The sequence below is a fragment of the Mustela nigripes genome, chromosome 18 (genome assembly GCF_022355385.1).
Source record: "Mustela nigripes isolate SB6536 chromosome 18, MUSNIG.SB6536, whole genome shotgun sequence".
In the NCBI taxonomy this organism is placed as follows: Eukaryota; Metazoa; Chordata; class Mammalia; order Carnivora; family Mustelidae; genus Mustela; species Mustela nigripes.
Window position 1 is genome coordinate 15412549 of NC_081574.1, and position 13020 is coordinate 15425568.

Sequence of the window (13020 nt, forward strand, 5' to 3'; positions counted from 1 at the left end):
TCTCTCTCTGCCTGCCTCTCTGCCTACTTGTGATCTCTGTCTGTCAAATAAATAAATAAAATCTTTAAAAAAAAAAAGTGCATTAAATTTTCAGTAACCCTAAAGACAAAGGAGACTCACAGAGCCTCACTGTAGTATTTCCCTGTTTTATGAAGTGCCTGATGTAGGAAACAAAAAGCAAAATATTTAATGTTTACAGTCCAACAGCTTTCTTAGCAGCAGGTGTGTTTTGTTTCTGGAAAGGAGACTAGGAAGCTTAGCTAAATGTCAATTAGAGAAAACTAACTTTTTCTTTTCAATGTGAAAAGAAATCAAATCTATTTTTAAAGGTTTGTGTTTAAAATTTTGAAGGCTTCTAGATAAAGGACAGAAATCTCACTTAACAGTTTTCAAAACTGTGTCTCTCTCATCTCAGACCTAGATTTTCTGAGCCCCATTATGGTAAAGGTTGCTCCCTCCCTCCCCTAAACCTTTTGAATTGAGGCCATTGACAGCCTTTGGAAATGACATTTTATCTCTTTTTCCTATTTTACAATTGAGAGATTACATTGGGTGAGTTACTGAGCTGTGTTTTTGTAAATTAAACATTTTGCATTAGGGAAAGGAAAAATAGCTTTTAAAACCTATTTATTTAAAACAGATACATCTACCGGTCTCTTGTTTATAAGATGTTAGGCATGAAAAGCACTCACATCTAGCTATTAATTAAGAGTATTTCCAGGACATTCAGTGCTTCTGGGGGTGCGAGCCTTTTAAAGCTGCACAAGTCATCCATAAGCTCGATTTTTGTGTCAAATAGGGCGACTACACTGAGGACTGACTGCTTTTTACATTTCCCGAGAAGGAACCAGAGGAATACGGTTAAGCAGCCATCAGACCAGCTTACTTATGGTATGTGGGAAACGATTTTTGTTTCTGTTTTTGTTTTTTTTTACAAAAAATATGGGTTGGCTTCCATGGGTGGTTATTGGATCGACTTCTCTGAAGTCTTACGCAATTCGATTTTGTAGGTGTCGAAAGATTTTCGTGGAAGGTGGGGGGTGGCGCAGACAACCATTCAGAAAGGCTGTGCCATTTGCCAGCTTGAACCTCTGCTAACTCAGAGCTTCTGCAATGAGGACAGGGCCTTGGAGGATGGCGGAAGGCTTGGCACTTGGAGCAAACAAAATCCAGCAACACAATTAACACCCCAAACACTTCCCTCAGCACTGTACATCATCTTTCTCCCAAAGCCTGTTTCTTATTAAGCTTTCTTAAAAAGCTGAGGGCCCTGGGTGGATACCTTTCCTGTGTTATGTGCCCCGTCATTCCTCGGGGTTTCATACATTCTGATTTCTTGTCACAAGGAAGAAATGAAATTTACACGTTCTAAGTCATTATTTTGTAAAAGTGACACGTATCATACAAATTGTCACACTGTATCCAAAGAGCTACTAGAGTGTAGTACAAACAAAGCAGATGTTACTTATGTCATCAAAAAAAAAAAAAAGTAGGTAAGCTTTTCTTCAGGATTTTTTTAAAGACTAGTTTGAAGCCATCTTAATTTCTAGACAGCATTTTCCTATTTAGTTCACTCACCATCTCAGCAGTATTACCCACATCTGAGTGATTTTATTTTTTGTATGTCATATGGCAGAGACAGTTTCTAGAACTATTAATTGATTAATATAATATTATACATTTTTATGAATACAATATTTTATTATTATAAATATTCTGTCTGAACAACACAAGATAATTTAATGCCAATATTCAACTGTTTCAATATCTTGAATTCTAATGGAGATCAGGGTTTCTGAAATCAGGTCTGTACCCATGGGCCACAACAGATCTGGAAGGTTCCCTCCTGTTTAAGCCTCTTTATGTGCTTAGTACTAACACATGCCCATCTGATTAACAAGTTCCTAAGTACAAAAGGCAAAAAGAAAAAAAAAAATACTGCCCCACAGGAGTATGAAAATACCAACATCAAAAGACCAGAGGTGAAAATTTTGCTCAGAATCTCAGTGTTAAAGTGTTAGGACATGGAGGTGTGACTATGGAATCTTTGTTCACTGTTCTACTCCTCTACCCTGCAAACTGTCCTGGATATGGTTGGATAAATAAATGTTATCAAATTCTCTCAGGTAGTGTTTACTCGCCAACATTTCACTTTTATTTCATTCTTGACACAAAAATTCTAGAAACAAAGATTCTTAATATCACTTTTGTTTTCCTATCCCTTTGAACTCATGGTGCTCTAACATGTTTAGTGTCATTTAAAACTCAATGTTTGTCAATTAAACTTCAGAGGAAAATAAAATCAACCCCATCCCAGTTAATTGTGAAGGAAACACTAATTACAGCCGACTGCTCAGTTGGGACTTAGAACTTATCTGTGATACATCTCATTGCAATATTTGCCTCTTAAATATTACTGAAGTATTTAAGCCACCCTAAGTTGTATAATGCAACACTTATCTTACTTACTTAGATGTCTGAGCTTTAAAATCATAAACAGCTTTTGCAGGCAATTTCTGAAAGGGAAGGTAAATAATTAGCACTCATTTACAATTTGGATTTTTTTTTCAAGAAAATAATTTCATGTGAATCAAAGGGAAATTAAATCACAAAGAATGATGAAACATATGTAAATCCTTTATGCAATTTATCAATCAACCAATTAGTCCTTCATTTAGGTATTTAAGTGATAACAGAACATAGTAGATGACTTTTTCATCATAACCACTGAATATCATATTTCATCTTAGAAACTAAGTAAGATGACTGCTGGAATAGGGCTCTGCCAAGGGTTCTGTCCCAGGGATGAATCTGGCTTTTCCCGGGATAATGCCGAGGGCTAGTTGCTCTAGGTTCTTTGTATCGACATAACTCCTTCAGAATCATAATCAAAAGACTGGGAAGAGTCATGAAGAAGAGCATCAATCCCTTTTACTAAACAATTATCAACATAGTAGCAAAGAAATCTTAGCCCAGTTATCACTGGGAAGCTAGTTAGTGGCCCAAAGCACAGGCTAGGTCATCTTGAGCACACGGTAAACCAGCCTTTTGGTCATGATAAGACGTGATACACACTCTCCTTCCATCACCCTGGTCCCCACAGCTAGCCACTCCAGATCTTCCTTCTCCACTTCCCAGTAATCCCCCCTCCCCACTCTCTTTCCTCATGATTCTGTGAACTTCAGGCAACCTGGAACATTCTTGACTTCTCTGGGGTCCCACAGGCTCTAGACTATAGGAGACACAGCCTAGCAATTCTCCTGGATTGACTGCCAGTCTGAGACCTGCTTTCAGCTGCCATCAAACAGCTCCGAGATAGCACGCACCAGAGCTCTGGCCCTGAGCCAGGGCCACGGACAAAGAGCTAGGCCGTTCCTAGGAACCTTGATTTTTCAGAGATGTTCTCAAATAAAAGCAGGCCAGCAAAAATCATTATGTCCAATTGGTATGGCTTTGCAGCACAGATGACGTAGGGCTCTCCCCCTAGGGGAGAGTGGGGACATTTGTATAAGGAAATCTCCTTCCTCTGTGGGGCAACCCAGCTCAAGACTCTTGCAGAGCTCTGTTGTTCATGCATGGGTGTAATTCAAGACTCAGAGAAGCCTTGTGGCTGACAAGTGCTTTGCCAAATACACTGCAGAAAAAAAGACTCAAGTAGCACTAAACACACCACCTCTTTTTCCGGAGTTCCTCTTCTTTCCCGAGGTGCGCTTCTCCCCAGGTCAGTCATGGTGGATGCATAACTTCTAGGGGACTCGTGGTCTGTGGAAGAGGACAGGGCCGGAGTGAGTATCCACTTAATTAAAAGCTGACCCTTTTTGCCATTTTCCTGGTGGCAACTATTTTCTCCTTCAGATTCTGAGACACACCACAATGGAAGACATAGGTATAAAACTCATAGGTCATTACAAAGTTGCGAAAAAAGACACATAACCAGCACATTTCAAAAGAGACAAATATCCGAGGTGGCAGAAGTGTTCTAAGCACACATATCATTGTTACATTGTTGATGAATTCATGCTGCAGCGCTCCTTGTAGACAATTCATAGTCCTGGGGATTTCCCATCTCCAAGACTTAATACTTTCTTTTCCTTTTGCTCTATGGGACCGATAGAAGATGGACCATTTGAAAATAGCAACAGTTTACAAAAATTAAAACATTTTGTGGAACAATTTAAGAATGCAGTAATGAAAAAGAAAAAAGAAAAAAAGAAAGTACGGCGATGGCAGAACTTGGATGTGCCCCTCCCCCAGCTCTTCTTGCCAGCCTCTCATTAAATCTAAGATGTCATTTAAAGGGTTAAAAACTTTGTATCTTTTGCCTCCCCTTTTGCGCAAGTACCTCATAGTATTTTTTATTCCAAGAAACAAAGGGATAAAAATTCTCTAAACACCTAGTATCGTATTGGTTGCCAAACTGCTTATGAAATCCTGAATTGTTTCTGTCCACCTTAAAACAAAGTATAAATAGTTATATTACAAAATTGTGATTACAAGTATCTCTTAATGGTCTCATACTTTACACATTGATACGTGGAAATGTAACTAGAGGCTAAAAGTACCCCAGTACTTTTAAAGAATTCTGTTAAAGAATTCTACCAATATACCTGGGTCAAAATTAGTAAATTCTTTCTCTTAGCCTTTAATAAATTTAGTTGTATTGGTTAACAAGAAGCATTAAAAGTAAAATAAATACAGCCATAAAGGAATTTAAAATGCCAATTCATAAAAGGAAAGCATTGTTTAAAGATTTTGACATCTTTGACTGTAAGGAAGAATTGTTTGCTTAAAAGCAGGTGGGATATCAGTTATGTGACAACATAAGGATAAAGGTCTACTCTCTATTAGTTGTGAATTCCAAAGTCTTTAGGCTTAATAAGGTAGCATGGCCACAAATACTTCAGGTAAAACTTAATTGGTTATTTTCAAGAATGAGAGAGGATTATGTGCAATTTATTTTCCATTTTAAATCATATACTTTTACGATCATAGGGCTCTCATACCGATCATTAAATTGTAAATTACTTTTGCTAATCCTTGGAATATAAACTATTTTCAACCGGGCTAAACAAAGTTGGAAAGTAAATATTTTATTTCATTAAATGCTTCTCGAAACTCCCTCAAATCATGTTTCAATAATGTACTCTACCTGTGTATAAAATTTAGAAGGGATGATTATTATTCATCTACCTAACTGAATAACTGGAATTGTCCAATATTGGGAAAAGGTAGCTAATTAATTAAAAACTTAAACTATGACATCTCAATCTCAATAGGTGAAAATTTCAAACTGTAGGCATTGATTTAAAGAATTCTAGTTTATTATTTTTAAAGCATGTTGTATAGTATAAATGAAAGCAAAGATAAACACTAATAAAATAAGCAAATGTGCACAATGGCAGTTAACATACTATATTAATATGAAATTTGATTTTTTTTAACTATAGAGATTATATTCTAGACTATAAAATCTGAATTACTAGGAGTTTGAATCTCTTTTCTCCTACCTACTCCCTAAATGACTTTGGTCAAATCTCATCTTCCTTGGGTCTGAACTATAAAACAATGCTTATAATGATACCTATCACCTAGGTTCAGGCCGGTGTTAATTAGATAGTGTTTGTAAAGCACTTTGCAGTGTTCCATGCATAGAAAACTATTGATAATCTAAATTTCAGCATGGAATATTCTTTCCAGCTTCTTAAAATTTACATAGTAAACAGATGTACTTTAAGAATTAACCAAAAGAATTGTATAAAGATTGTATCAAAAATGCCAAAACACCCCCCAACATCTCAAAAAAGTCCTCTGCATTTGAACTGTTATTTGTCCTTGTGTTGCTACTTCAAGGTGATAATCCATCTATGACAATGGACTTGGGGGTGTCTTTTTACCTCCATGTCTAACTCAAATGTCAATATAAGATTCTTTTAGAGGAAATAGAAAACAAATAAATTAAGATATGGAAAGGCAGAGAAAATGAAATGGAGACGAGATTTCTGTATATATAGCTTAAAGATGCATTCACAAAAATTTTATCCCATTATGTCCTTTAAATGAAGAAAGTCATTAAATAAATCCTATTCTTTTCTCATTGACCATCGATTACTACATGACATACTACAATTTTGCTCCCAGAGTGTTTTGATGTAGTACCTTTACATTGCATGTAAGCACATTATTTACTGAGTGACTATAACTTTATAAAGTTAACGTAAAAAGGAAAAAGGTATTTGTTAAGTTACTGGTTTTGATTCACTTCACCACAAAAAAAGAGTTCAGTCTCTTAAGGATACTGATACTCAATCATGGTCTCTGTCTTGGAACCCTCTTAAATTGGTAAAATAAGTTTAATTCGGTGTTTTAATGCAAGTGGTTGCAGCCCTAACATTAAGCTACAAGATGGTTTTCCCTTTTGATTTTGAATGAGTAAATTTTTGTGAATTAGCGATCACTTTAAGCCACACACGGAGCCCAGAGAGCACATGGGCAAATGAGACGATCTAATAAGACCCGTTTACACAACAAGCATTTGCTTCAAAAAACACATAACGATGCCAGGTGGTCTCGTGGCTTAGGAATGATGAGATGTAGGAATGGAAGGTGTGAGAGAGCTGGATGGCGGATGTCTGGACCACAAGGAAAAAGAAAGAAAAGCTCATCCACCTTGGAGACTCCGTGCACTGTCATAGTCTTGGTGACGGTAGCTGGCGGTGGTGGTGTCCGCGTCTTGGAAAGAGGCACTGTGAGGCATTCTCCCACAATCGTTCTGGTACAACGGACGATGCATAGCACCGTCCTGAGGCAGTGGGTGGAAAGGCTGGTGCATGGGGCTCCTTCTCAGAGCTCTAAGCGACGAGTTCCTCTCGGGGATATCCGGCAGAAGCTCACTGATGAGACGGTGCAGGATGCTGTTGTCCGGCAGACTTCCCCTTCTCTTTTCGGCTTTAATCTGGTCACAGATGTCTTTAAGGGCAGAGTCCAGAGCCTCAAATACAGAAGCTTTACATTTTGCCTTTTCAGTCTGTTTTTTGGGCGTCGAATTTTTTTTCCTCCGGAAAGGCACGGGACTGACCAGAAATGCAAGCTTAGAGAGCCCAGGGTCCATTTCTTGTCTTCTGGGCTCTTCGGTGTTCTCGTGTTTGGCTCTTTCGTGTTTCAGCATCGTGGTGAACCGGGTGTAGGAGGCCGGGCATCTGCCTTTGCAGGAGCTGATCAGGTGTCGGTGGTGGTGATGGTGGTGATGGTGGTGATGGTGGCTAGACCCGTAGAAGCTTTCAGAGGACGTGAAAGAAAAGTGATCGAAGTCGCTCTCGCTGCAGAAGGACGATCCTTCGACGTGAATGTAATCGCTGTGGTCAGACACGACGCCGTCCTGGTCGCTATCCGAGAACTCTACGTGCGCTCTGGGCTGCTCATCACTGGTGACTTCGATGTGAATCGGTACCAGGGCTTGGGGCTCGTAGCTCCGCTGCATATGCGAAGCGTGTCTGCTCTGACCTTCTTCCTCCAGCAAAGACTCAATGGAAAATCGCCTCTTGGGACATAAACCATTTTGTTGAGCTTCTAGGCTGATGGGAGATAACATTTCGTCTCCTAAATTGGGCATGGACTTGGACTTTTGAATCAGCTTTTCGAATTCAGAAATGCGGGTGGGGACCATGTCCCTGGGCACCTCCTCGGTGGAGGACTGGCTCCATCCGTGCAGCAAGCCCTTGTGCTGCTGCTCCTTCTCGTACTGCATTATCCTCGACTTGACGGAGCAGATCACCTCCGATGCCATCAAATCCTTGCGGTTAATGCGATGCATTTTCCTGTACATTTTGAGGAACCCCGGGGCGTTGTGGGCTGACCTGTGGCGGAGCCTTGACCTGCCGTTACTCCGACCCTCCTGGATGTAGGGGGAGGCCCATGCTATAGGGCAGCTGTCCTTGGAGTCCTCTTCACATAACAGAGAACCCATACTCTCTGACTTGGTTTTGGGGTCGGGGAAGCTATCACAGTCGTCGTTTAGAAGATCGTCACAGCTGCGGGATTTGATTTTCGGGGACACCGTCTCCTCAGTGCTGCTCCAGACCTCTGCATTCTGTCGGGCCATCTGCCAGCCGTTCTTGAAAGTAATGGCCCTCTGTGAGTCACGAGGGACATCCAAATGCTGTCTGTAAGCGTTACAGTAATCTAACTCATTGGAGGGGTTGCCGTTGAGCCCTGAGTAACTGTAAAGGGACGGACATATATCATCCCCACCTTTTAATCCAGGGCAGCGTGGTGGAAGAGAGACATTTGGAGAAGTTAAAAGGTTCACAAAGAGGAGAGAGTGTCACTTAGCAACAGACAGCAGCAAAGAGAAAGAAGTTAGCATGGTTTGATCTAGACACCGACTGTTAAACATGTAGCTTCAACTCTAGAGAAAAAAGCCAGATTCTAAAGCAAGGTAATACTTTCTCAATGAAGGTAGCTTTGCAGATATGAGAGTCAACAAAACCCTGTATAAAAGGTAATGTAGCAAATCTACCTATTTTTATGGTGTTCACACATCTTCCAGCAAACACGGCAAACCTCGAAAGCTAATCTATAGCATGCCCTGGTCGTCATTTCAAGTTTAAACAATTAAGACCAAAAGTGCTACCTATTTAATCAACTTAATAGGGTCAGGTTTGAGTCTCATTTGATTCATAATGACAGAGAACAAGAGTGATTTATAAATTTGCTTTTAAATACCAGTCCCATAACTGTACCAAATAATTTTTCATGGGCATTAGATGCAAAAAGGGTGATGCATATTTTCTAAATTTGCAAAACCAAGATGTTGTGCACTGTTGCTACTAATATGTTTCCAAGGAAAAAAACACAAGTGGAACCTCTTTAAATAAATGAATTTACCCCTTTAATTGCTCTACTTTTAACCTCTTATGAGGCAGGTTCTTATAAGGTAGGGGGATATAATATAAAACTTCCTTCAGAGGTAAAGACATCTTGCTTTTTTTCAGGGAGGTGTTTTTTGTTTTGTTTTGATTTTTTTTTTTTTAAATAATTTGCAACTTGGTAATAGAGAGCTAAAACTGACCTCAATTTAGAAGATGTTTGGAAAGACTCTTGCTGTGCTGAGTTCACTAATAAACAAATGACCAAAGTACATCTAATGGGAAATTTCCTTCTTAGAAGGGAACCTCATGAAGGAAAATATCTGTATTGATTCCTGCCTTACAATCTTACCCACATTTTTCAAAAGCAGATTAGCACATTGAGTAGATGTGTAATATCTGGGAAAGGAAGTTAACTTAACACTCCCTGGGATAAAAACAATTACCTAAATTAATCAGAATCCTTTAAACTTTGGAGTGCTATCCAAGTATAATGAATCAGTGGTATTTCATGAATTATTTATTTTCTGTAGGCATTCATTTGCATAAATGAGTAGAATCTGATCCAAGCATCTTAGTGAATTTGATGAAGGGTATCATGAGAGAGGCTCACTCCTTCTGAACGTTCCGGATAACATGCACGGTTTTACTGGGAAGATGGCTAGTGCCTCTCACCCACCCAAAGTCCAGTCGTCCAGACCTGCCTGTCTTCTGCCCATAGACCAGCTACTGCTTAGCTTTAATCACCACATGGCAACACTTGAAGCGCTTACGTTTGATAAGTGTAGCTGAGTCTGTGCTGTATTATGGAAACCTCTGTTAGAGCTCAAGTTCATCACACACTTTAAATTCCTTCGGTATTTTGTTTCAAGCCTAGGAGACTGGCAGAGATTATGGGACCCCAAATATGGTATGGCCTTAGATACTTGCAGATGCCAGGTCAAGCCTCAGTCTCCATCTTGGGAATGTTCTGGTTAGCCCAGCAATAATGCACTGAACGGTCTTTCAGAGACCTGGAGGAGAGACTCGCCCTCTCTCAACACAGCTCATCTAATTTCCAGAGAGGAGACAGGCCATGTGGAAAAATGACTTGGTGTTATCTCAAATTTTCTAAGTATGGCTTGAAACCAGTTAGGTCTTACTGGTGGAATGTTCTGAACCAAACACAATGTTCCATGCAGAACACAGATATTCTACTATCTATATAAATGTTCACCAAAATATAAAACAGATTACTAAAGAAATAACTTTAATTGGTCAGATACATTTTTATCTAGAACTAAATAAAAAAACAACAACAACACCCAAATCAAAGTGTTTTAGGCAACAACATTCTTGGTTGCTACTTCTAATTCCTATTCTAGAAAGGCGATTAACTTTGCTGGCTGTAGTAACACTAGAACACTTTTGACAATGTGCAAATATTTATACATGTAATCTTTTAATAGCCTGACAGTAAGTTAGATCCTTCGAATTTGTTCAAGAGAAACTCACAAATGGATTATTTGGAGGAAGAAAGCATCTTTAGGCTAGATGGAGCCATCAAACAGCCCACCAACTTGACCTAGTCTGTGTGAAAAAGATAAATTACTGTTTTGAAACCAAATTGTATTCAAGATGCTGTATTTAAGTGTTAACTCTCTCTGAATGGTTATCTTGGACCAGCCCTCACACGGTACCCTCGATTAAAGTTAGGCTAGTAAATTGCTTACTTGTCAATCTGTGGTCACTCACCTTTTGCTCTTGAGGGGGAAGGAGGAGAAGAACTGATGAAAGACTTTGTCACGGGGCCGCCTGGTCCCGGGAGGTCCGCTCGCCCTGGGCTGGTCCTGCTCGCACTTGGATCCAAGCCCCTGGGTGGCCCCACCGCAGGTTCGCTCTTCCTCCTTTTCCTAAAGTCACTGGCCATGCTCGCAGAACTAAAAGAAGGAATCGGCTTGGTTTAGGCTGGTGTTGGAGGAGGTTCCCCTGTGACTCAGAAGGACTGATGGGAAGCGTTAGCGACACAACGTCTCTTCACTCACTTCCCCCCAACAGCAGTTTTAAGAATGCATTCCTTGCGACTAAACACTATTTCTTTATAATCCTCTCTTTAAAAAAATTTATAGACTGTATTTTCTTTTTTTTAGAGAAGTGTTAGGTTTACAGAAAAATCGATTGGAAACTACAGAGAGTTCTCCTAAGCGCCCTTTCCTTGAGCACGCACTTTCTCCCATCTTGACATTGTCTGTTCCTGTGTGTGATGTGTTTGTGACAGCTGATGAACCATCCTGACTCATAATTACTAAATGTCATTAAAGTCCGTAGTTTATGTTAAGGCTGTTTCCCACCGAAGTTCCTGGTTTTAAGATTTCTCTTTATGGCTGAAAACTGTTCCTTCATATGGACGCACAAATTTCTATCTCAACTCACCTACCGGACGTGTCAAGTTTTGGCAGTTATGAGTAAAGCTGTTATAAACATCCATGTGCTTGGTTTTTTGGGGGTGTGTGTGGCTATGTGTTTATAATCATGTTTTATTTTTATTTTATTTTTAATTCTTTGAAAGTACTGACCTTAAGTATGTTTAATTTTTTTGCATTTTTTTTATTATTAATACATAAGGTATGATTTGTTTCAGGAGTACACGTCTGTGATTCATCAGTCTTATACAATATGAAACAGAGTCCATCATCCAGTCACCCCATCCCCCCCGAGCCCTCCACTCGGCAACCCTCTGTTTGTTTCCTGAGATGAAGAGTCTCTTATAGTTTGTCTGCCTCTGTGGTTTCCTTTTGTTTCGTTTTTTCCTCTCTTCCCCTATGATCCTCTGCCTTGTTTCTTGGAATGTAAATCATGTTTTGAAATAAAAAAAACTCCGTTTAGTGCAATATGTTGTGACTGACAATTCAGTGTTGTGATTTGTGCCATGTATCTTTTCTCTCTAAAGAAGGAGTTCCCATAACATGCCACAGGGGAGGAAAAGACTGAAAAGGAAGACATCTGGTGAGACAAATTTCTCTTACCTCACGGTTTCCCTATGGCTTGTTGTTGATGGTACAATGTGGCTGAGAGTTTGTATTGATCACCATTGCTATTGAACTGTGTATGAATTTCTGCAGCGCTATGAAGTAAGTGTGATATTTAAAGCCAACCATCAGAACTTATCTTGGCAGACTTCTAGAACAGTTAGGACTAGTGGTTCCAGATTATTCTGGTTCAATTCTAGTTTGTCTCTGCTCCTTGCCAATGGTGTGAACTTGGTAAGTTATAAGGCCTAATTTTAGTTTATTCAGAGATAAAGTGGGGAGGAGAGCACTTAGCTTATCGTGGTATCTTAAGGATCGATTATGTTTATGTACTTAGAATGTCTAGTATATAGTAAGACCCCATTTATTGTAATAACAATGTTTCTGATTTATGTGGTGAGCATGTAATATGTAGAACATAATTTAGAAATTTTCTAGTAATTTATACGTTTTTCAAATATACTATCGTAAGAGTCACCTAATAATATTGAAAATTAGATTTTATAATTCCCATTCAAAGAAAAGAAAACTGAGCTTAGAGGAGACAGGGAAGGGAAGAATTTCTCAGTAAAGAAATCCAGAATTATTTCATTTAATTTTTATAAAGTTTTGAATATGATCATATGAAATGATGTAAAAACAAAATGAAACAACTTCATAAAGTAGGTGCCCCAAATAATAATGAGTGATAACATAACCCTCATTATTATTTTGCTGAGTAGCATTCCTATTAAAAGAGAGATCACTGGTATATAATATTCTGGTCGCATGCTGCAATGGCGTTCTTACCTAGTAGGTCTTTCCAGGCTTCTGTCTATAGAGGATTGATACAGGGAGGCCTGTTAAGATAGAAAAATAGTTCCATGAAAATTTTTCCAGCGCAATATTTCATTTGTCCTTGGACATTAAACTAGGTATCCTAAAAAAGAGTATTATAAAAGCTGAGATGAAAAATCCCATTTATCTTGGTCATAAAATGTCTTTCAAAGAGAAAACATGTAACCTGATTTCTACTTTCTTTCTATCTACTTTCTCTTTTGATATACCACAGTGTATTTTTCTGCCTAACTCAAATTATCCACAGCCCAAACATTGCCTGGGGGAGAAAAGAAAAGTCATTAAGCACTTCTTCATATAGGAAATAGACT

The 13020-nt window shown here is 39.0% G+C and overlaps 2 protein-coding genes across 19 annotated transcripts in view; one reads left to right on the plus strand and one right to left on the minus strand.

Moving 5' to 3' along the window:
- The window catches only part of CFAP96 (cilia and flagella associated protein 96), a 164503-nt gene extending 163630 nt beyond the window's left edge, over positions 1 to 873 (plus strand). The window contains exon 8 of the mRNA XM_059384290.1: positions 800 to 873. Coding sequence (XP_059240273.1) covers positions 800 to 820 — 21 coding nt within the window. The 3' untranslated portion in view covers positions 821 to 873. The remainder of the gene's footprint in view (positions 1 to 799) is intronic.
- Positions 1 to 13020, minus strand: part of SORBS2 (sorbin and SH3 domain containing 2) — a 208996-nt gene that overhangs the window by 27155 nt on the left and 168821 nt on the right. For 17 of the 18 annotated variants that reach the window (XM_059384266.1, XM_059384263.1, XM_059384265.1 and 14 more), the window contains 4 exons: positions 12662 to 12711; positions 10599 to 10783; positions 3674 to 3762; positions 2470 to 2516 (listed from right to left, as the gene is read on the minus strand). In XM_059384266.1, coding sequence (XP_059240249.1) covers positions 2470 to 2516; positions 3674 to 3762; positions 10599 to 10783; positions 12662 to 12711 — 371 coding nt within the window. Of the gene's footprint in view, positions 1 to 2469; positions 2517 to 3673; positions 3763 to 6666; positions 8248 to 10598; positions 10784 to 12661; positions 12712 to 13020 lie in introns of all 18 variants that reach the window. The other variant, XM_059384281.1, reaches the window with a different exon arrangement.